We start from the raw sequence: 23,202 nt of genomic DNA on the forward strand, positions 1-23,202 counted from the left end.
ATCTTTCAGAGCTTTCATAAGGCTTCATTGATTTTGTTTGTTTGTTTGTTTGTTTTTGGGTTTTGTTTTTTTTTTTTGTTTTTGTTTTTTTTTGTTTTTGTTTTTTTTTTGTTTTTTGAGACAGGGTTTCTCTGTGCAGCCCTGGCTGTCCTGGAACTCACTCTGTAGACCAGGCTGGCCTCGAACTCAGAAATCCGCCTGCCTCTGCCTCCCAAGTGCTGGGATTAAAGGCGTGCGCCACCACCGCCCGGCTCTTCATTGATTTCTTAACATAGGATTTGTTCCATATCAGTATATTGGGTACTGCAGCTGTAATTTCCAGGCTTTCCTGTCTTCTTTGGTCTCACATATGATTCAGGCATGAACTCTGATGGGACACTTCATGCTCAGAGCTGGGGAGCTGACCCGCCTCTGGATAGTAGTATTCTTGGTAGGAGGAAGGAATGGAGAAAAGGCTCCTTTGAGGTCATTCCTTTTATTTCTTAAGGGTTCAGCTGAAGGGAAGGTGTAGCCCCAAAGAAATCTGGAGATACATGGTCAGAATCAATGTCAGGTGTAGGAGGACTTGAAAATTTGTTACATGAAGTGGGCTAGTTGCTAGATTTATTGGAAGCTTCTGTTTCCTTATATGTAAATTGGGTCATGCTACATATTTTTATGTGTACTCCATCTGCATGCCTGTGGGTATGCATACATGTGGAAGCCAGAAGTTGACGTTGGGTGTCTGTCTTCCTTTATGGTCATCTACCTTACTTTTTGAGACAGGGTCTATCATTGAACCTATAGACCATAGATTCACCTATGATCATATAGATCTGAACCTATAGATCATAGCTTCTGGGAGGATCTGCAAGGGTTTGTCTCTCTCTACCTCGACAGCACTGGGCTTTAAGATGTAGGCTGATGTACCAGGTTTGCTGAGGGGTCTCAGGTCTTCATGCTTGTGTAGCAAGTCTATGCTGTGTATCTTATGGGGAAAGAAAGAGGCACTAACAGGCTTCTCAGTGCAGTGTAGTACGTAGCACATAGTAGGTATTCTAGGCAGACTCCATTCTGTGGTGATAAGGTAGGTGGACAAAGGGGCAGTAGAGACAGTATAGGGGGATTTTTGGTGTGGTGATTGTTTTGGGCTCATTCAAGCTGTGGCAGAATCAGGCCAGAACCCAGTTATGTCTTTCCTGGCTCCAGGTAGACCCCAACCCAGCTCCCTGAGACATTTCAGGTTGTCTGGGTAGACTGTCTAGGGTATCTAGTGTGCTTGGCTGTAGGGGAGGCAGGCATGAAGTCTGGGACAAAGTGAGCATGGGGTGTCACTGTTTAGTTTCAAACCCCAGACAAAGGCTGAGGTGCCTATTCAACATATCAAAATAGACCAGGCCTCCAGGTTTTCCCAGCATCCCCCAGTTCCTTCTTGTCACAGGGGTTTGGCTGGCATACTTCATTCCCTACCTGAACTCTCTAGCCCAGAGTCTGGGCTGCCCTTCCCTCAGAGACTCTTCCCTATATAGTCCAGACATTCTGGTTACCTGCCCCTGTCTTTGTACCCTTGGCCTCCTGCCTGCTGTACTTGATTCTCCTCTCTTAATTCTCTTCTTTCCTCCCCTCCCCATCTGCCCACATGGTCCATGTCATGTCCACTCTGGACTCTCCTACACATGTCTGCCTCTGACTATGTCCTATGTATCTATAACAAACTTTCCTCTACCATACTAAGGAGCAACCATGTCCTTTTCTTTCCTTTTTATTTTCTTTTTTCACTCAGTTACCTCTGACACTTGTACCCTTTGAAGCTCAGGTGTAAGCAAAGCTCTCTGCCTAAATCAAGTGCAGACTGGAGCTGGCCATGGATGCTACGGTGGGTGAACTCAAGTAGTTGAGGTTGTAAGACTCTCCCAACACCACAGCGACTGAGTTATTTAAAGGGGCACAGACCTGTAATCTAGGTCACGCAGGCAGGAGAATGGAGCACTCAAGGACAGGTCGAGCTGTGAAGGAAATTCAAGGACAGCCTGGGCAACATAGTCTCCATCTTAGAAAAAAAGGTAAATTGAGGCTGAGCTCAGTGTTACTGTACTTGTTAGCACACGTGACATCTGAGGTTTCCTCTTCCTTCCCCCGGGTGTTCCAGAAGAAAGAGAGGAGACAGTGCTTCTTCACACATTCTTTTCTTTGGTATCTGAGAATTTGTTTGTATAAAATGAAAATGCAGAGGCTAGGGAGATAGGTCAGAGGTTGAGAGCATGTACTCCTCTTGTGGAGGACCTGAGATCAGTTCCCGGTGTATACACTGGGCAGTTCACAATTGCCTGTAACTCTATCTTCTGTTTATCCAGGTTCTGACCTCTGTGGGTGCGCACACACACACACACACACGCACACGCACACGCACACACTCTCACATACTTAAACATATGTTTAGAGAAAGGATAAAAAAGCAGGTGCATGCCTGTGATCCCAGCTCTTGGAGAGGTAGAGGAGTTCAAGGCCATCCTCAGCTACATAGTGAGTTAAAAGGCCAGCCTGGGTTATATGAGACTCTGTCTCAACAGACATCTTCCCTAACAAAACAAATCAAAATAAAACAAATGAAAGAGGAAAAGTGAAGATACCGTACATTCTTTGAGACAGAATCTTACTGGTTCCTTGGTGTGTATACCTTTAATACCCTCTACATAAAAGCTGAATGCATTGTTTTTTCTGATCCTCCTGGCTCAGCCTCTCAAGTACCAGGATTGTAAGCTTGGCCACCAGTTGGGCTCTGAAATAGGCTTTGTTTTGTTTTTAGACAGGGTCTCACTATGCAGCTCTAGTTGGCCTCTGACTCATAGAAATTCTTTGTCTCCCAAATTTGGGGATCTGAAATAGTATAAAAAAGTAAAACCAGGCCTGTGTTTCCCCTGTATTCTTTATTCTGTGCTTTCACTGATAGTCTGTCTTGGACACAACTCATTTTTCTTAAGTAACAGATATTTACTTGCAGATGAATGTACACATGATCTCAATTAAATATTTTGCTAATAATGACCCCTTGACGCTACCTGCCCCGGCTAATCAGGGCTTGTTGTAAGCCTCTGTGTACAGGGCTGTTGGGGGTGGGCTGGTCTCGGTTTTCAGGGTGCCCCATGGTACATTCAAGCCTCGTTTTCCCCACTCCTGATCTCATGTCCTGGTCCAATCCATACATAGTTTCCAACAGGCTCTTGAAGATTTACCAGATTTCAGGCCGGGAACTTAGTGCTTCTTTGAAAGGAATGTTCCATTGTATTTTCAATAACTATTTATAGGGCATTATTATCTTCAAAGGGCTTCTAAGGGACCTAGATGAGAGCTCTGAGACCCCACGGTGGTTCCTGAGGGGTCCCTGACAGGGTGACAGTTGTTAAGACAAAAGTCTTGATTACAGATGCAGGAAGATGAGTTATTTTTACTATAAGCAAAAGTGACAATCTCATTTGAGATTCCCAGATGATGTCTGGGAGAAGAAAGGGACCCTGCCAAAGTCACCTGCATTCAGGGTTTAAGCCTGCCTGGTTCATTGCTATTTTAGTATTGACTATGCGTCTAAGAAGGGGATGTTATCTCTGTTAGTGACCCTTGCAGCAGGTGTTGTTAATTGCATTGAAATTCTTGCCTGCCTGTCAGCTGGTGAGAGACTTCAGCCTGATTCCTGGGTGAGGGCCTTCTTTCCTTTCCCATGTCCCTGTAAGTTTCCTTGTTTCTGTCCTGCTCAGTTTCACTGCAGTGTCATGATATTGACATATCTTACTTTCTTCTTGTGTGTATGTGGTATATGTGTGTGCGAGTGTGCGAGTGCGTGCCCTCACAGGTGCATATGTACATGTGTGTAGAGGCCAAAGGTTGATATTTAGAGTCTTAGTCAGTATCTTATTTCTTGTGGCATGGTCTTTGAATTGCACTTTCCAGGTTGTTTGTTTAGCTAGCCAACTTGCCCTATGGATTTCTTGTCTTTGATTCCCCACCCCCCCTTCTTTCTTCTCACTCCAGCCCGCTTGCTCTGCCCCACTTGCTCAGGCCCAAAGTTTTATTTATTTATTATATGCAAGTACACTGTAGCTGTCTTCAGACACCCCATAAGAGGGCATCAGATCTCATTACAGATGGTTGTGAGCCACCATGTGGTTGCTGGGATTTGAACTCATGACCTCCAGAAAAGCAGTCAGTGCTCTTAACTGTTGAGCCATCTCATCAGCCCTTGTCTTTGATTTCCAGACTCTGCGATTATAGGAGGGCTACCAGACCTGCCTGGCTTTTTTTTTTTTTTTTTTTTTTTTTTTTGGTTTTTCGAGACAGGGTTTCTCTGTGTAGCCCTGGCTGTCCTGGAACTCACTCTGTAGACCATGCTGGCCTCGAACTCAGAAATCCGCCTGCCTCTGCCTCCCAAGTGCTGGGATTAAAGGCGTGCACCACCACTGCCCGGCCCTGCCTGGCTTTTTATATGGGTCCTGGGTATCCAAACTCTGGCCCATCATTTTTAGATACTTAGAATGTTTTACTCATTGAAGCATCTCCCCAGGCCCTGTGTCTTGCTTTCTATCTTTTAGGAGTGCATTTGGTTTCAGGAAACAAAAAGCCTGACTAGGGAACTTATTTATGCATGAAAGTATTCTCTTTTTATTTTTACAAATCAGGAATCCCAATACCTTATTATTACTGGCATTGTTATCCGGTCCTTTTTCATTTTCTTTTCCTCCAGGCTCCAAAATGGTTGCTGCAGCTAGCTCTAGCCAGTACTTTTAGGTTCAAAAGAAAAGCCTCACCAGCCTCCTGTATTTCCTTTTATTTATGAAAACACAGGTCTTACCCCAAAGGCCCTTCTGCCTGCAGTGCAGACTTGAGTTCCTGCTTTCTTGGCTGGAACTGTATGTACATGACTATCTCTAGCTGCAAAGGAGGGAAAGCTAGCATTTGGTTATATGCTCTGTGGGAGCTAGCACAGGAACAGTAAGTTAGGTGCAGTTGTTGAGTAAGTAGCCAGTGGTGTCTGCCAAAGACATATCTAGTTCATATTCCTTTTAGATTGTTCTTAATCTAATTTAATTAAATTAAAAATGTAACCCCAAAGGAAGTTTCCAGTTAGCTAAACTATCCGTGAGAGCTGGCAAGATGACTTAATGGGTGAGGCACTTAACTGTCAAACCTGACAACCTGAGTTCAGTCCTGGGGGCCCACATGGTGGAAGAAGGGAACCAGCTTCTGCAAGGTGTCTTGATCTTCACATGTGTGCCATGGGATGTGTAGGCTCCCATGAGCAGGTGTGAGCACACACATACACACACAAATCAATGTTTAAAAAATTTTAAATATCTATGAAGCATGAGGCTAGTTATATTTATGAGCTTACATAATAATGTTAAAGGGAATTAAGTTGCCCACCAGGAGCCAAAGCATGTTACTTCTGAATGCCCTCCTATTCTCAAATCCCTGAATGTTCAATTTCCACATGTAAAATGATTTAGTATTTGCATAAAACCCATGTGTATTCTCCCATATACTTTAAATTGGCTGTAGGTGAATTGTAGCACTGAATGAAATGTGAATCCTGTTCTTTATTGTTTAGGGAATAATGACAAGAAAATATTCTGTTCATGTTCAGGATAGTGCAATTTTATTTTCAGATACAATATTAAACTTTTTTTTTTTTTAACATTTAGTGTGTGTGTGTGTGTGCCTGTGCCATGTGGAGATGAGTGGGCAACCGAGGGAGTCAGTTTTATAATACCATGTGGGTTCTGGGAATCAAACTCAGGTCATTGGGTTTGATGGCAGATACTGTTAACTGCTGAGATATCTCACTGGCCTTTCCTAATATTTCCAGTGTGAAGTTGGTTGAATCTGAGGATGTAAGGCCTGTGGATATGGAGTACTGAGTATATATCCATACTGTAACACATGGGAAAAAGCTCTGAAACTAGCCGGACTGCTCAGTGGTTCTCAACGCTGTGCAGTTGACTTATCCCCAGGGGACACATGGTAGGTTGAATAACACTTTTGATGGTCCCTAGTGGGGTGGGGGAGGGGAGAATGAGGCTGCTACTGATATGTAGAGGGAGTCACAGTTCAGGATGGCCTCAGACACCAGGAGGTTCACAGCAAGGAGACCCATGCCTGGGCTCAGTATCTCTGCTGCTGGGAGCCAGAGGATTTGATAGTCACTTCTCCATGCATCTGTGCTCTGTCCAGGTGGTTGGATATCAAGCCAGCAACCTGCTTGATCTGCAATGTCTTGGAAATGCAGCAGTATCAGTCCTGAGATAGGGTTAAGAACAAAGCTTAGAAATCAAGAAAAGAAATTCCTAGGGCCATTTGGCTTGCTAAACAAACAATTTGAAAAGTTCTAGGTTCAATTCAAAGACTTTGAGGAGTAAGGTAGTGACTAAGAAAGACTGTGAATGTCAGCCTCTAGCCTCCACACAGATGTGTACATATATACCTGCACACACACACACACACACACACACACACACACACACACACACACACACATTCACACATACTACATACACAGAAGAAAGTAAGATATAGGTGTCAGTATCATGACACTGCTGGTTGTGCAGTGAAACTGAGCAGGACAGAAACAAGGAAACTTCAAACAGGGAAGCGGGAAAGGATGTAGACATTAAGACTCATTTTACGACAGTGGGTGCAGGGAGCTCATGTTGAGTTAACAGACAAGCCTTACCCAGTTTCCATGCTGGCAGGAGCAGCAGCTTTGGACAACACTTCTTTCCTGGGGCCTGGTAGGCTGAGTGGCTGGTGGCTGGGTGAGGGGGAGAGCCTGTTGCTATCTCTTGGCCTGGGTTTGGCATAAACAAGCTGGTCCAGGCATGTGGCTGGTGGAGACAAGAAGACAGCTGGCATTGGAGACAGAGTGAAGCTGCTCGCAAGTCCCTGACCTGGCCAGGCAGGTACCTTGGCAATTACATTAAAGGTAATTGAGTGTCAGCAAGCAGTAGTGTCGAGGCAGGGCATGTGGAGTTCTGTCTTCTGAGAGGCAACGACTATGTATTTCTTTCTCATTTTTTCTTTTTTTTTCTTCCTTTCTTTTTTGTGCAGTGCTGGGGCAAGTACCCTAACGCCACTGAGTTACATCCTCAGCCCCCTTTCTGTTCTTTTAAGACAGGGTTACCCAACCTAGGCTTGAACTCAGTTTGTAGCTCGAAGAAGACTTGAGCCTGTGATCCTCTTGTGTCAGCTTTTCTGGTAGTTAGGATGATAATGGCATCACCATGCTCAGTGTGGAGTGCTGTGCTTCTGCCTGGACTCTAGAGATGCAGAAGAAAGCCTCGCCTTGAATGGTGTAGTTGGATGAAAGAAGAGGTGCCCCCAGAGTTGTGACCTGCATCCCAGGGGCAGAGAGCCGTCGGGAGATGTGGCCTGGAGCGTTGGTGGATAGAGACCAGTAGCCGAGATACTGAAATCTGTAAGGGTGGGGATTTGGTTTAGATTGCATGCAGGCCTGGGTTTGTTCCCCAGCCCTGCATAAATTGGGGATCAAATGCACATGCCGGTAACCCCAACAAGGGATTAGCAATTTTACCTGTTTGTGTCCTGTCTGTAAGTGTTCTCATGTGCAACATAGTAATGGCTCCTTACTGAGCTATGAAATTAAGTGAGCTAATACCTTATTAATACATGTGTCTTGACTTGTGGATTGTCCTCTTCTTGGGGCTATCCACATCATACTGTTATGTGTTTGCTGTCTTGCTCTGAGCAAAGACCAGGCATCTTGAGCTGGAACCATAAATTCACAGGCCACTGAATTCGCTGGGATCACTCTCCGTGGTGTGGGTTAGGCCTTTGTAATCTGTGCCTAAGTTTCCACAGTGGGCAACGAAAACGTGGGATCACACACAGTGTGGCCCAGATCAGCTTAAGCTTTTCCTGATGGGAAGGTTCCTTTTCTTTCATTTGAGCTGTCCTTGAAGTCAGCCTGTCACTAGGTGATCCCCAGGCCCTCCATAGGCACGTTTTGGATTGTCATTTTCCCATTTCCACTTAGGCAAACCCACCTTAGTATCTTCCTTCCTGAAGCTTGTTCTGACCTCTCAAGAGGAAGTAACAATTACCAGACAGTCAGCTCCTCAGGGTCCCTGAGTTCCTGTCAGTTGTTATATCTGCATATCTCTTTCCTGTGGCCTCAGGGAAGTGGTATGAGACATGTGGTCCAGATGCCTGCCAGCATGTCTTGGTTTACTTTCTCTAGGTGCCTGTCTCAGAGTCATCTGTGTATCTTGGTTTTCCTGTTGTCAGCGTGAGGCTTAGGAACTAAGCGAAGTTCAGTGAGGCCAAGGGTCACACAGTTTCTTTAGCTTAAGCAGGTAGAGGTGGCTGAGATGGCTTAGCAGGTAGAGCTGCTTGCCTCTAACCTAACAACCTGGGTTTAATCTCTGAGACCCATATTGTGGAAGCAGAGAATTGATTCTTCTATTGTCCCCTGCCTTATACATACACATTGTAGCCTAGGTATCTCCCCCCCGGCCCCCAGCACCCCACCCCATACACACAAGAAAAATCAAAAGAAGCAGTTTCCAAGGTAGTTCATTGCATCATAGTTGGAATAGAAAAGGCTGGCTACTACCCTAGTGTGGGTTTGGTCAGTACAGTGAGCAAGCACCCCCTTGCCTAGCCCACTGCAGTGGGGGGAAGGGTTGCTCTTTGTACTCAGGTGTGCATGGTCTTCTGTGGGCCAGGTGACAAATGGAAATGTCAGAACTAGGTCCAGCCTTAGACCTAATTGTGGTCCTGGGATCAAACCAGACAAAACAAAGGCTGAGAATGTAGCTCAGTGGTGGAGCACTTGTTTAGCATACATGCGGTCCTAGGTTCAGTCCCTAGGACTACCAGCCATCCCCTCCACACCCCAAACAGGGGAAGGGGTGGGGGAAAGAAGGGGAAAAGATAGTGTAAAGTAGTCTTAAGTTCTACAGGACGCAGCAAGAAAGACTTGAGTGCTGTCTTTGGAGAGTTCATCTAAGTCTTGTTGCTGCCTTATGGGTCTCCATGGGAACAGGATATAGACAGGCATTGGTGTTGCTGGGAAGCCATGGAATTCTAGTCAGGTATGTATTCCTGTCTTGGTTTCTGACAAACTTGAAAAGAAAAGAAAAGAAAAAAAAAGCAAAAGCAAACAGACAATCGGGGCTGAGGTAGCTCAGTTGCTCGAGTGGCTGCTCTGTTGCCTTCCTGCCAGTGTACCTGGCACCCGGTTGGAACTGAATGTAACATCTGCTCTGTAGTCAGGTTGGCTTTGAACTTAGGATCTTCCTGCCAAACCCTCCTTAAGTACTGTGATTGCAGACTTATTCATCATGCCTGGTGGGGCCATAAGTAAGTCTTTACTGATTGAGAGAGAGGCTGGCAAATATGGGAAGGCGGAACAAGAGGTGGGTGTGGAAGTTGGAGTGACTGTTGTATGCCCGGGCTCATGCTGAAGCAAGGGCCAGTTTAAGTCAGGTTCACCTTGCCAGCTCCGTGCCAGTTCTGTTGAGACTGTAGCCTGTCCTTGCCTAAGACTCTTTTCTTGATTTACCAGGTGCTTGGTCTGCATATCAGGCACAAAAATCTGGAGTATTTTCTTGACTATGACAGTGACTATTTCCCACCACTCCGTAAGAGGAGCCAGAATTTCAGAGCTTCTCCTAGTATTTGAGGAGTTGAAGCCTGGGTGCCTGATAAGGGTGTCTTTGGGGAATGTGAACTCTTAAGAATAGTCAGGGATGGATTGATGATCAGGTAGTGTTCCTCCGTCAGTGTTGGTGACACTTGGGTTGTTTGCCTGCTGGCCTGCACTGTGTATTGGGCTTGCTTAAGTATCCTTGACTTCTACCCACAAAATGAGGTGATACAATCCTCCAGTACTTCATTTTGACAACTAGAAGTCTTTCCAAGCAATGTCAGATGTTACTTGGAAGACAGACTGCAATGTTTTAGATCATAGGTTAAGGGACAGGGGTGTGGCTCATTGATGGAGGGCATGCCTAGCCTCTGTGAGGCCCTGAGCTTGATACCTAGCCCCAGTAAACCGAAATAACAGCACCTCCTTCCCGGGGCTCAGTGCTGCTTCCTCACGTTTAGGAAAGATGTTTAGGTAATAGATGAAGGCCTGTTTCCTGTCTCTGCTCTGCCCCCAGACACACTCCTGTGCTTGGTACATGTTTGACATCCTCCATGCTCCATCTCAGTCCTCAGGTGGTAGCAGAGTTTAGTGATACCGACTTAAAAAAGAGAGGGGAGGGCCACCTCTTGCTTTTTGAGCTCTTGGCTTGCACATCTGGCATGAGGATTTTGGTGCTTGCCGGGTTAGGACAGTGACTATTTTCCATCACTTCCTAGTTCCCCTTGTTGGTTCAAAGTCTGTCTGTGCCTTAGTCAGTGTTTCTGGGCTTTATTCTTAGTTCTGATGAGTCAGAGGTCATAGGAGGGTAGCTCAGCTGGCAGGAGGCATGCGGCATTGCCGCCAGCATGTCACCAGAGCCCTTCTTGACTCTGGGCCTAATGTTATATTAAGGAGAAGGACTCTAGTCTCCTAATCTTCACAGGATTGCCATAGGAAACAACACCCCATGCTTTCTCTTGAAGTAGAACTGTGTCCTGAAGCACAGAGCATCCCAGCTTAGCTACCTCTGATACCCTTCCTCAGGTGCTCTTCTCTTCTGCCCCTTGGCCAGGTGACCGCGCCTGGGCCTGTTCTGAGCAGGACTTTTGTAAATGACCTATGTCTGCTGTGAGCTGGGCCCTTGCCCATTGTCAGGAGAAGGAGCTTGGAGAGTTCTAGAGGCAGATCTCTACATGTGGCTCTGGGACCTGGAGCCTGCAGTTTCTCCTCTTTGTCCCTTTCTGTGAAGCTTAGGGATTCAGTGGAAAAATGGAGGGCTGTACATGATTCCTGAACATAGCGCTTGGCATAAAGTCTCTGTGTATGAAGAACTATTCTCAAGTTACTTTCTTTGAACTTGCTGGCTTAATCCTACTGGGCTTGGACCTGCCCTTATCCTGGATGTTGTTCCTCATGGCTGCTGATTCAAACCGCCCCACCCCCTGCCATCTCTGACCTTGCTCACTCTTGCTAAGGGCTAGTGTTTGGAGTAGTCATGAGTCTGAGCCAATGTATGGCTTGTCTGCTCTGCACAGGTGAACTTGAACTCTGTAAAGCCAAAGGGCGTTAATTGGCTCTCCTGTGGCATCTTGTCCCAGAGAGCTATCATGTGTAGATTGCTGAAGTTGGGTGTTGCAGCCTTCAGAGTTCCAGGATTGAGTTCAGGATCAGAGATAGGAGCTCAGGTTTAGAGTCCTGGCTCTCTATTCCTGGGCAGTGTATGTGAATAATCTAAGCATCCTGCCTGAAAAAGAACAAAGTCGGTTTTTGTTTGTTTTGTTTGTTTTGCTTTTTTCCCCCCTTTTTTGTTTTGCAAGTCTGGGGGGTTGAGTTCAGGAATTCATGTACTAGATACAAGCTGCTGAGCCCCAGCCCTTTTCTCCAACTTATGTGCCCCTCAGCCTCCCCAGTGCTGCAACGATGTCCTCATTTGTGACACCAGTTTTGGAGGCAATAGGAAGGTAGCTCAGACCTTCCTGGGGAACCAGTTAGTTCCTGACCTCTGGCCGTGCTGGCTGCTGTCATTGGCACAGGTCAGTACTAGTGCTCTGGTTTGTTTCTACCTCAGAAATGTCAACCTTTCAGCTCTGCTGTTGTTTGTTTTTGAAGTGTGAATTGAAGCTGTTGCTGGCATTTTAGATGCAGTACACAGAGAGAAAAATCTAAACAGATTATAAACTCCAAACCCCTAGTTTCCATTTCCCCCTCCCTTTGGCTTCAGGTCAACTTTCCAACCAGCTAGCTACTTGGTCTCTTTTTTGACTAAGAAAATGTTTCTGTCCACACATGTGTGTCTTTTTTAGGTTGATTTTAATTGCTTATTTATTACTTATTTATTTTGTAAACTACATCTTGTTATGTATTCTAGGCTGGCTTTGAACGCCTATGTTCTTACCTTGTCTCTCATGTGCTGGAGTCATACAGTCGCTCACTACAGTGCCCAACTCTGTGGTGATGTTTTGTGAGTGTGTGTGTACATGTGTACATGCACTGTATGTGCTTGTACATGTGGAGGCCTCTGTCCATCTTCGTTTTTTGAGCTAGGGTCTCTTACTGAACCTTGAGCTCACTCTTACTGAACCTAGAGTTACACACTGCTGCATTCGGGTTTTTATGTGCGTGCTGGGGATCAGACTGGGATCCTCATGTTGTCGTGGCAAGCACTTTACCCACAATACCTCCCTTCCCCAGCTGATCTTGACTTTAGATGGGATAGTAGCCCACATAACTGATAAACAGTACAGATGTTTCTATTTCTAGACAAATTTCTATATATGGCTTCAGGCTCCTGGCTGTGTGTGTTTGCCTGTATATTATATGCTTGGGTCTCAGTTTCTGTCCCAGAAAATGGGTCTTAGGGGGAGGTTTGAGACAAGCTTTCATTCCGTAATCCACATTGCCTCAAGCTCAGGGCCGCCTTCCTGTCTCTGCTTTGTAACTTCTGAAATTAAAGGCATGTACCAGCATGTTCCATTATAAAATGGTTTTTATGATTGTGCCCGTCTACCCGACTGGATTTTGAGGATTTGAGTGGGACATCTGTAGCCAGACATGGTGGTGCACACCTGCAATCCTAATACAGGCAGAGTGGAGTGTTGAGGCAGGCGGATCAGGAGTCTGAGAACAGCCTGGGTGACATATCAAAGACTCACCTCCTACCCACGACCTCCATCTATTTATAAAAAGGTCTAATGTGGTCTCAGGTACTTAAAGCAGAGCCAGCAAGCAGCACTGCCACCTGAGTAAACGCACATGTATATTCATTCAATTCATTCAATTGGTGGAGGGTTTTTTTTTTTTTTTTTTTTTTCCATAGAGGCTTAAATAACTCAGGCTAAACTTGAACCATATCCCCAGGGTCTTTTTGTTTTATTTCTTTCTGGGTTTGCTCAAGGTGCTTTTCTATCTGTTTGCTATAAGCTTGGTGTCTCCCCGCCCCCCCCCCAAATCCCTGGTTAAGAGAGAGAAGAGGAAAATATGAGAGTGTACTGATAAAGATACATGTCTCAGAAAAACAAAACGAACCCTGCAAGACAGAATTTTATGGGCACACGAAGCTCAAGGGCTTTGGACTTTGTCCTTAGGTCTGGGTTGAAGGCGGGGGGGGGGGGGGGGTTGCGCATTACAGGGTGATCAGCTTGAAGGTGGAGTAGACTAGCCTGGACCACATAGTTTGTGTCAGGGCTGTTGGTTCCCTGGAGAGTTCTAAGCTAAATCAGGCTTGAGTCCTGGGGAAGGAAGACCAGGTACTTGGAGTCTTGGGTTGGTGGCAGTGAGTCCCTTGCTTGGGTCTAGAAGCCTACAACCGACAACCACAGTACTTGCCTTCTATAGTGGCTGAGGTTGAGGCTGGATGAAGCAGATATTGAGAGGCTCTACATCTTGTTCCAGCTGTGCTCAGGGCCACTGTGGACTGAGGAGAGATGGCAAGCGTGACTGCTGGCTCTCCGTGGCTCTAAGTTCATGTTTCCAGCTTTCCCTTTGGAGTTCCTTCCTGCCCCTTTGACTCAACTCTGGGGCAAGGTGCTCATCTTGGCAATTCCCCTTCCTCAGAGAAACACCCTCTTCTGCACCTCTCTTTCTTTCCTTGGTGGCATTTCGGCTGATCTGCCTTGTGTAGGAGCTAATCTCTGGCCCGAGCCTTTCTTGCTCCTTAGGCATTGTCTGCACCAGTGGTGCGTGGCGATGGTGGCAGTGGTTGATCTGCTTCTAGTTAGTAGCCCTATGGGTTTAAGGTCTTCTGTATACTACCTCCTTGGTTCTTGCAGAACCTTCTAAGCACTTCACCCTTCTGACCAACATACTAGAAAGCAGCTGAAGCTCAGGGGACATCACTGTGTCCTGTCCCGATTCACATGAGGGTCACGTAAGTTGGAGTCCACATTCACCAGGTCTGAGAGCCAGAACTCTACTTGGGCTGCTGATGACTAACAAAACTGTGGACTGTTACTTAAAAAAACAAAACAAAAAACAACCAGTCGTCCAACCATGGGAGCTGAGATCAGTCAATAAAGTGTTTGCTCTGCAAGTCTTTGAGTACTTGAGTTCCATCCCTTGTAACTAAGTAGAAGGCCAAGTGTGTTGGTGTGAGTTTGCACTCCCAGTGCTGATGACTTGCAGACAGGAGGATGCTCATTGGTGAGCTCCAGAGTCCACCTCAAATGGCGCCTCAGGAACGACACGCCACACATGCACACATGTGCACATTCACATATACATAGACACGTACTATTGGGAATGATGCTGGAGAGGGAAGGGCTGGTTTCAGATGAGTCCTCAGTGTACCTCATCCTGGAAATGGATTATAATAGGTCCTACAGGAGAGCAATCGAGTTATCAAGTGAGCCATTTCCCCAGTCCACCCGTGTCATCTGTTAATACAAGGATGTCAGTCTGAGTCTTCCTTCAAGCATTCACCGGTGGACTACCTTGTTTATTTCATTTGTCATAAGGAAAGGAAGTTAAACTTTGGTGGGAGATCTGTCCCTGTAGGACTGGCAAGGCTCAGAACCTTGTGAATACCTGGGGCTTGGGAAATGGCTGCCTTGTCTAAGCCCATGGTGCTTGTTTTGAGGGTTTTGTCTGTCTTTGTTACACACCCCTCCTCCCCATACCAGGAGCAGAGTCCAGGGCCTTGTGCATTCTAAGCAAGCACTTTACCAGCAAGCTGCATCCCTAGCCCTCTTTCCATCTCTCATTCTACACATTGTAGTTTCTGTGCGTGAGTGCAAAGGTCGATGTGTGGAAGTGGGTTCTTCCACCACTACGTTCTGGGGGAGCAAACTCAGGTCCTTAGACTTAGTGGCAAGTGGCATTGCCTGTTGCGCCATCTCACTGGCCCTAGCTTTGTTTTCTGACAACTTTCATAAAGTTGCCCAGCCTGGCCTTAAACTCATTCTATAGTCTAGGCAGGTCTTGCATTTTCAATCTTCTGCCTCAGTTTCCCAAGCTGGGATGGCAGGCTGGTATCAGCAGTCCTGGCCAACTTATCTACACTTTAAATAAACCTATGACTGGCCACTTTGAATTCCAGAAGTTACCTCACAGACAGGTGCCTGCCTGCCATAGGGACCTGCTGGGTTCTTTATGTCATGCTATGTTGTTTATTTGCAAGGGTGACTGGAATGAGGTAGTGGGAGGTGGAATTAAAGTCAAGATTGCCATGTGTAGCTTGGCGTAGTGGTGTTCCCAAGAACAAGGGTGCTCTGAAGAGAATGAGGACAACAAAAGGGCATTACAGCAGGGGCTCTTCCAGTGGACTACAGAACTTCCCCAGGGGTTTCTATTACAGATGCACCAGGTGCTTTCTGTAACAACAGCCAGGTATCAACTGGAAGTTGGTAATAGTTGGCTCTAGAAAAAACACCAGGGCACTGGGAATGGTTAGAAACAGCTTAGGGCAAAACCTCTCCTGTCTGTCTGTCTGTCTGTCTGTCTGTCTGTCTGTCTTCCCTCCCTCCCTCTTCTCTACCCTCCTTCCTTTTCCTCTCCCACTCTCCCTTTTCCCTCTCTTCTTTCCTCCCTCCTTTTCTTCTCCTACCCTTCCACTCTCTTCCTTCCCCTTTCCGTCTCTCTCTCCAAAAGAAATGAAAATGTCAAGCATTAGGCAAATTTTGTCAGTGATTTCCATGGCCAGTGTGGTTGCACATGCCTTTAGTCCCAGTACTGAAGCAGAGGCAGGCAGATCACTTTGAGTTTAAGGCTAGCATGGTCTACATAGTGAGTGTGCAAGGGAGGGAGGAAGAGAGAGAGAGAGAAAGAAAGAGAGAGAGAGAGAGAGAAAGAGAGAGAGAGAGAAAGAGAGAGAAAGAGAGTGAGTGAGTGAGTGAGTGCCGGGTCTAGATATCAGTTAGGTTTAAAAAAGGAAAGGCTGGGGACATGGTCCAGCTGGCACAGTGCTTACCCAGCATGTACAAGGCCTTGGGGTCATCAACACCATGTAAAGCTAGGTGTGGTGGTGTACACCTCTAATGCCTGTCATCCTGGCATTCTGGAGGGAAAGGAAGCAGGATCTGGAATTGAAGGTCATTGTGTGCTACATCTGAAGTTTGAATTCGTCCTGCACTGAGACCTTGTCTCAGAATAAGGCAAGGAGTCTAAGAGGGTTCAGCAAGTAAACCAAACCAAACCAAACCAAACCAAACCAAACCAAACCAAACCAAACCAACCATACTTGCTTCCAAGCCTGACATCCTAAGTTTGATCCACATGGTGGAAGAAGAGAGCTGAATCTTGAGAGTTGTCCTCTGACCTCCATGTCCATGTATGCACACGGACACGGATAATGCAAGAACTCCCCTGCCCTCCTTTTTTAAACCAAGGTACAGAATAGAATTGGCATCATGATACCTTTTAGGGAAACCAAGTTATTTGCATTTGGATGGTATCTGGAAGAAAAACTAATGTCTTAGCAAGAGAAGCTTGCCTGTGAGGTAGTTTGGCAGACTGTGAGTTAGGAGAGAAAGGCTAATTTTTCACCATATATCATTTTGTATACTTAGAAAAAATTTTAACATGCTGTGTAATTACCCGTGAAGAACAAGCAAGTACCAAAAGAGACAGGGGTCATGGGTGAATTCTTGTGTGCCTGGCTGGGTGATGGATGACTGTACAGGTAGAGGGGTAGACACACAGACAGGTCACGGTGGATATGTAGATACAGCAGTAATCTGCTGTGGTGGGAGGATTGTGCAGAACCAGGAGCTGGGTTTGCAAGCTACTCCGCTGGTCCAAGCACTGAGTAACACTCTCTGTGCCCCCCGTCGGAAAGAGGAGATGGTAAAGGACTGAACTCATAGTCTTAAAAGGACAGAACATTTTATTTATTTACATACATATACATATACATATACACAGAGCCTCACTAGTATCCTTGGCTAGCCTGGTACTCAACTATGTAGACTAGGCTGGTCTCAGATTCACAGAAATCCACCTGCCTCTGCCTCCCAAGTGCTGGGATTAAAGGTATGGCCACCACATGCAGCCTAACGGTTTATTTATTAAGTTAAAAAGTGTGGTTTCAGTGAGATGGTTCAGTGGATAAAGGTGCTGTCACACACACACACACACACACACACACACACACACACACACACAGTGTAAAATGTTAAATTGCTGTTGTATTGCCAGGCAGTGTTGCTCATCTTTAATCCCAGCACTTGGGAGGTAGAGGCAAGTGGATATCTGAGTTCAAGGTCAGCCTGATCTACAGAGTGTGTTCTAGGATAGGGATATTACACAGAGAAACCCTGTCTGGAAAAAAAAAAACAAACAGCAGCAATAGTTGTATTGTATATACATATGTTTCACATGTTTATGTATGTATACATGTGGAGGCCAGAGGACATTCTCAATTGTCATTTGAATTGTCATTCAAAAATCAAATGGCTTTGATTTTTTTTAAAATTAATGTATTTAATATATATGAGTGTATATTGCTCCTCTCTTCAGACACACCAGAAGAGGGCATCAGATTCCATTACAGATGGTTATGAGCCACCATATGGTTACTGGGAATTGAACTTAGGACCTCTGGAAGAGCAGTCAGTGCTCTTTACCTTGGAGCCCTCTCTCCAGCCCCTATCCTCTTTGATTTTTAAGATGGGGCTCTCACTGGCCAGGAGCTTGCTAAATATACTAGGCTAGCTTGCCAGGGCGCCCTAGGGATCTCCATGTCTCTGTTCTCCCAGTGTTAGAATTGCAGGTATATACTGCCACACTGAGCTTTAAAACTCATTACTGTTGTTGTTATTGTTATAATTGTTTTAATATTGTTTACTATATTGTTTTAATATAGTACTGGCTGGCCTGGAACTTGCTATATAGTGCAGACTCTCCTCAAACTCAGAGATCCACTTGCCTCTGCCTCTGCTGGTGGAATTAAAGGCATGTGCTACTACCATGCTGGCCCCAAACTTGTTTTTTTTTTAAATGTGGATTCTGGGGATGGAACTCAGGTCCTAATGCTTGTTGAACAAGTGCTTTACCTACTGAGTGATCTCTTCCGCTCCTGACAGTACCGTTTCCTATGAACATGTAGCATAGGATGCACACATATACGGGGCATGTGGGCATTATGTGGGCTGATGGTGATAAAGGTCTGCAGTCTTTAGTTCATGAAGCATAGTGTAAATGATCTGTATGATGCCCCAGGTTCTTCAGGGTTCGAGAGATCAAGGTCCCTTCAGGTGACAACCTCTCTCCATCTTGAGCAGGGAACTTGCTGTGGCACTAGGATTACCTCGTCTTTGTTCCTGTTACTTGCCTTCGGGCTCTCTGGCCACTGACCCTTTGAAATTTGCATACTTGTGTTGCTAGATCCCTGAATATAGGAATCATGGTCTATTTCTTTGAGCCTACAGCAGCAGGGTTTGAATCCTGTGAGCCCCTGTTCCTCCATGGTGTGACGGTTGACCTTTGCATGTGCTTGTGTTCCCAGGACTGGAATGTCACATGGTACACCAGCAATCCTGACTTTACCAAGTGCTTTCAGAACACGGTCCTCACATGGGTGCCTTGTTTCTACCTCTGGTCCTGTTTCCCCCTCTACTTCCTTTATCTCTCTCGACATGACCGGGGCTACATCCAGATGACACACCTCAACAAAGCCAAAACTGTAAGTCACCTGGTGTCCTTCTTGGGTGGGGTATCTGGATACTTGTGTAGGCCAGGCTAGCCTTGTATGAAGAAGGCAGAAGAATATGGTAGATCAAGGCTGGAAATTTGGAGACAAGCATAGGTCAAAACTCAGGCCACAGGACCTTTGAGTGAAATCTTTAACCTCCATTGCCTCAGTTTCCCTGTGTTTGCACTGGGGATGATGGGAACTTTCTCAGGGGATTCTCATAAAGTCTTTGTTTACTAAAGCAATTTCCTTGTATTTATTTATTTTGACTTTGAAAATGTTTTCGGGGTTAAGGAGATGGCCCTGAAAAAGTGCTGCACAATGTGAGGACCAGAATCCATGTGAAAGTTGAGGTGGAGACAGGAATCCCCTGGGCAGGCTGGTTAACCAGACTAGCTGAGAAGGGATCCCAGGTTCAAACAAGAGACCCTGCCTGAGGAGTAAAGTGGAAGATGCCTCAGTGTGCACCTGTGCACATGTACATGTATCCACACACGTACATATATGACATTAACATGCAAAAAAAGGTTTTGGTCTTGAAATTATTTCAGGCTATAGGGAAATTGAAAGACTAATGCCAGAGTCTGTGCCAGCCCCTCTGCCTGAGGCTGCCACTGGCTAGGTTTTCCATTCTTGTCATTTGTTTCTTTCTTAGTCTCTGATTTCTCCACATGTACATATTTCTATGATTTTTTTTTTTTAAATTTGGCTATTTGTGAAGAGGTGACATCTACCATGCCCCCCTTTTTTTCTCTAATTCTTTATTTTTATTTTTTGGAAGCAGGTTCCTACTTTGTAATTTAGACTGGCCTGGAACTTGAGATCCCCTGCCGTTGCCCCTTTTCTCATGCTAGGATTTTAGATCACTATTCCTGGCTTGCCCATCATTTGTTAGTATTTCTTTCCTCAAATTGGGCTGTTCTTTTGATAGGCAGGAGTAGATCCATCTCAGAGATGTGGCTAGGGGTCAGATTCTGAGCAAGGTACTAGGGGTATGAGAATAGATTACACAGCTGGGAGCAGTGGAGCACACCTGTCATTTTAGCACTTGAGAGGGCTAAGGCAGGAAGATCAGGAGTTCAAAGCCATCCTGGGCTACATAGTGAGACCCTGTCATAAACAGAAAGAGTAAGAAGCTGGACAATTTATCTGAGAACCTTGGAAGTTAGCTGGTGTCCTCATGGTTACTTTTTTGTGGTGCTCTGAAAGATCCCAGGATTGCTGCTATAACATGCGCTGATACTCCCTTTTCTTCCAGGCCTTAGGATTCTTTCTGTGGCTCATCTGCTGGGCAGACCTGTTTTACTCTTTCTGGGAAAGAAGTCAGGGAGAGGTCCTAGCCCCGGTGTTACTGGTCAGTCCGACACTGCTGGGCATCACCATGGTGAGTGTTGGCTGATGGGAAGAAATGGAGGACTTTGGCTGTGGTCTGGCTGAATGGTAGAGTGTTTACCTAGCATGAGCAAGGTCATGGGTTCCATAAACAGAAGAGACACTGCATAGTGAGCCAAGCATGGTGGCACATGCTTTCATTCTGGCACTTGCAGAGATGCGGAGTTCAAGGTCAGTCTGGCTGTAATAGTGAATTTGAGGCCAGCCTGGGCTACATGAAACCTTGTCTCACAAAGCCAAGAAATAGAAGCTAGAGAGATGGCTCAGTGGATAAAAGTGCTTTCTGCTCTTGCACAGGACCCAGATTTGGCTCCACTGTGTACATTGAGTGGCTCACAACCCCTTGTAATTCCAGCTTCAGAGGGATTCCTCTTCAGACCTTGTGGGTACTCACGTATATTTGGTACACATGTAGACATATACACATACCAATAAATAAAAATAAATCTGAAGGGCTGGAGAGATGGCTCAGTGGTTAATAGCACTGCCTGCTGTTCCAGAGGTCCTGAGTTCAATTTCCAGCAACCGCATGATGGCTCATAACCATCTGTGATGGAATGTGACACCTGACACCCTCTTCTGGTGTGTCTGAAGATAGCTACAGTGTAGTCATATATATTTGAAATAAATAAATAGGTAAATCTTTAAAAAAAAATCTGAAAAAGAACAAAACTTAAACCTAAAACCAATAGATGGGACTGAAGAGACAGCTCAGAGGATAAAGGTGCTGTGGTTTAAACCCATCAAAGGTAGAAGAAGGGAACCAGCTCCACAGAGCTGTCCTCCGATTCCATGTTTGTTATGGCATGCGTGTAACATGCCATGTAGGAATAAAACACATATATAATAATAAAATATTTCAAAACCTCTAAAACAAAACATGCAGAATCTCTGGTGTTTAGGGGAGCCGTCCACAGCAGCTGCAGTCCTTACCCTTCCCCTCATCTCCCTGCATCTCTAAGTGCAGCTCACAGAGTGTCATTTGTCATAGTTTCTCAATGGTGATGGGTTTAGGAGCTCTGAGGCTTTAGGGAGGTTGAGTAATAAGTAAAGTAGGAATAGTGCTGGCTGCTAGAACCCCACAACTCAGCAACACAGTCAGCCATGACTTTGAATTTACAGATACATTGTGAATGGGATTTGAGTCTGGTAGGACTCCGGGTATTATGCTTGAGCTTGAGGTCACTTTAGAGTGACCCTGTGGGACAGGCACCATGTGTCTCCTTACAGGTGATAAGAGGAAGGCACAGAGAGACCCAGGGCTGTGGTTGAGGTCATGAGTAGCTGAGCCAGGCTCAGGTCCCTTGGGTTTTTAGAGAACAGACTTGGCAGCTGGAAGAAGAGGAGGAAGAGCAAGCTTGGAACAGACTTGGGGGCAGAAAATCAGTTTATCTGAAGGGTTGGGCCTGAAAGGAGGTGTACGGGAAAGGAGAGGCTGTGAGTCAGAAATGGTGGAGGCTTAGGAGAGAGGGATGGGGATAAAGAAGACACAGTGATGCTGATGGCTATGTTAACCAGGTGCCAGGCACAAGACTAGTTCCTGAATGACCTATGTTCATATATTTGTACATTCTTCCCATGTTGTAGATAAGTGAGTGGAGGCCCAGAGAGGTGAAGGAACTGGGCCAAGGTCACAAAGCCAGGAAATGGTAGAGCCACATTCTGACGGCTGTCCTGATGTTTGTGATGGCTCTTGACTTATTTTCTGGCTCTCCTGCTGGGCTCTGTTCCTTGCAGGCACTTAGTAGGCAGTTAGCAAACATATTTTTGCCCCGAATATGTGTGAGATAAAAATGTGTAGCTTGGCTGAGCACAAAGACATCAAATGGTGTCTTTTTAAGACTAAAGCTGTGTGTCCTGGTGTGTGGAGCTTTGAGTGGGGAGCTCTGAACCTGGATCTGGAGCTTGTAGTTAAGGAAACTTCACTGAAGGGAAGAATAGTGGAGCTGAAGTCCAAAGGGCAAATAGGATGAATGGGCCAAGGGCAGAGGACCGTCCTGTTGAGAAGATCATGTCCAGCATTCAGGGTAAGGAGAAATGGAGGTTTGCCCTGAGTGGAACAGGGATGGAGAGGGAGGGGAACAGAGAAGATGTGCCTGCGGGAGGCAGAGGACCCCAAGCACTGCAGCCTTCCAGTAAGTGGGGTCTGCTCTGCATTGTCTCCTCTCAAAGCTGCATCTTAGTTCTAAACTGGGCTTTGCTCACATTACTGTTAGGGTCTTATTAGAATCCCAGACTCGGATTGGAAGACGGTGCAGTTGTTAAGAGCACTTGCTGCATAAACGTTAAGAGTTGTTCAGATCTCTAGCACCATGTAGAAAGTCTGGCATGCCACACCTGTTTTTAATTGGAAAGCAGAGGCAACTTGCCTACCAACCTAGTTTCAGGTTAAATGAGAGTCTCTGGGTCAAGAGAATAAGGCAGAGGGTGAGAGAGCAGAATATTCAGAATTATCTTCTGGCCTCTGCACATGTGCACCCATAATGTACAGGAATGCACACAGAGAATAAAAAGAAAGAAACCCTTAGGAAATAGCTGCAACTCTTTAGGGAGCTGCCGTGGTACAGCTGTGACCCGGATAAGGGCCTCTCCAGGCGGTTCTTGGACCTCTGAGTCAATCATGCTTACTCAGGCACCATGGGACCCTGAGGTCCTGCTTTTTCTAAACTCTTATGTACTTTTCTCTTCCAGCTGCTCGCCACCTTTTTAATTCAGCTTGAGCGAAGGAAAGGAGTCCAGTCCTCGGGGATTATGCTTACGTTCTGGCTTGTAGCCCTACTCTGTGCCCTTGTCATCTTGAGATCTAAGATCATCTCTGCCTTAAAAAAGGTAATTGATGACCAGGGGGAGAGATACTTAATCCATTTTGTATGGTCATGGTTTGCCATGGGAACCACAGGATGGGGATCATTTAGGTTCTGCTTCTTTTCCGGGAGCATCTCTACTCCAGAAAATCAGGTACAGACTTTGTTCTAGACCCTTCTTTCCTGTCTACAGGCAAGGCTGGCTGGGCTGGAGCTGAGCTGAGCTGGGAGATATGTTTGCCCAGTGGCTGTTCCTCAAGGACCCT

At 45.9% G+C, this 23,202-nt stretch overlaps 1 protein-coding gene across 1 annotated transcript in view; it reads left to right on the forward strand.

The window, feature by feature from the left end:
- The window catches only part of Abcc1 (ATP binding cassette subfamily C member 1 (ABCC1 blood group)), a 90,131-nt gene that overhangs the window by 13,751 nt on the left and 53,178 nt on the right, over positions 1–23,202 (forward strand). The window contains exons 2-4 of the mRNA XM_076935277.1: positions 18,555–18,731; positions 19,999–20,124; positions 22,824–22,961. Of these exons, the coding sequence (XP_076791392.1) occupies positions 18,555–18,731; positions 19,999–20,124; positions 22,824–22,961 (441 nt within the window). The remainder of the gene's footprint in view (positions 1–18,554; positions 18,732–19,998; positions 20,125–22,823; positions 22,962–23,202) is intronic.

The sequence above is a fragment of the Arvicanthis niloticus genome, chromosome 6 (assembly GCF_011762505.2).
Source record: "Arvicanthis niloticus isolate mArvNil1 chromosome 6, mArvNil1.pat.X, whole genome shotgun sequence".
Taxonomy (NCBI): domain Eukaryota; kingdom Metazoa; phylum Chordata; class Mammalia; order Rodentia; family Muridae; genus Arvicanthis; species Arvicanthis niloticus.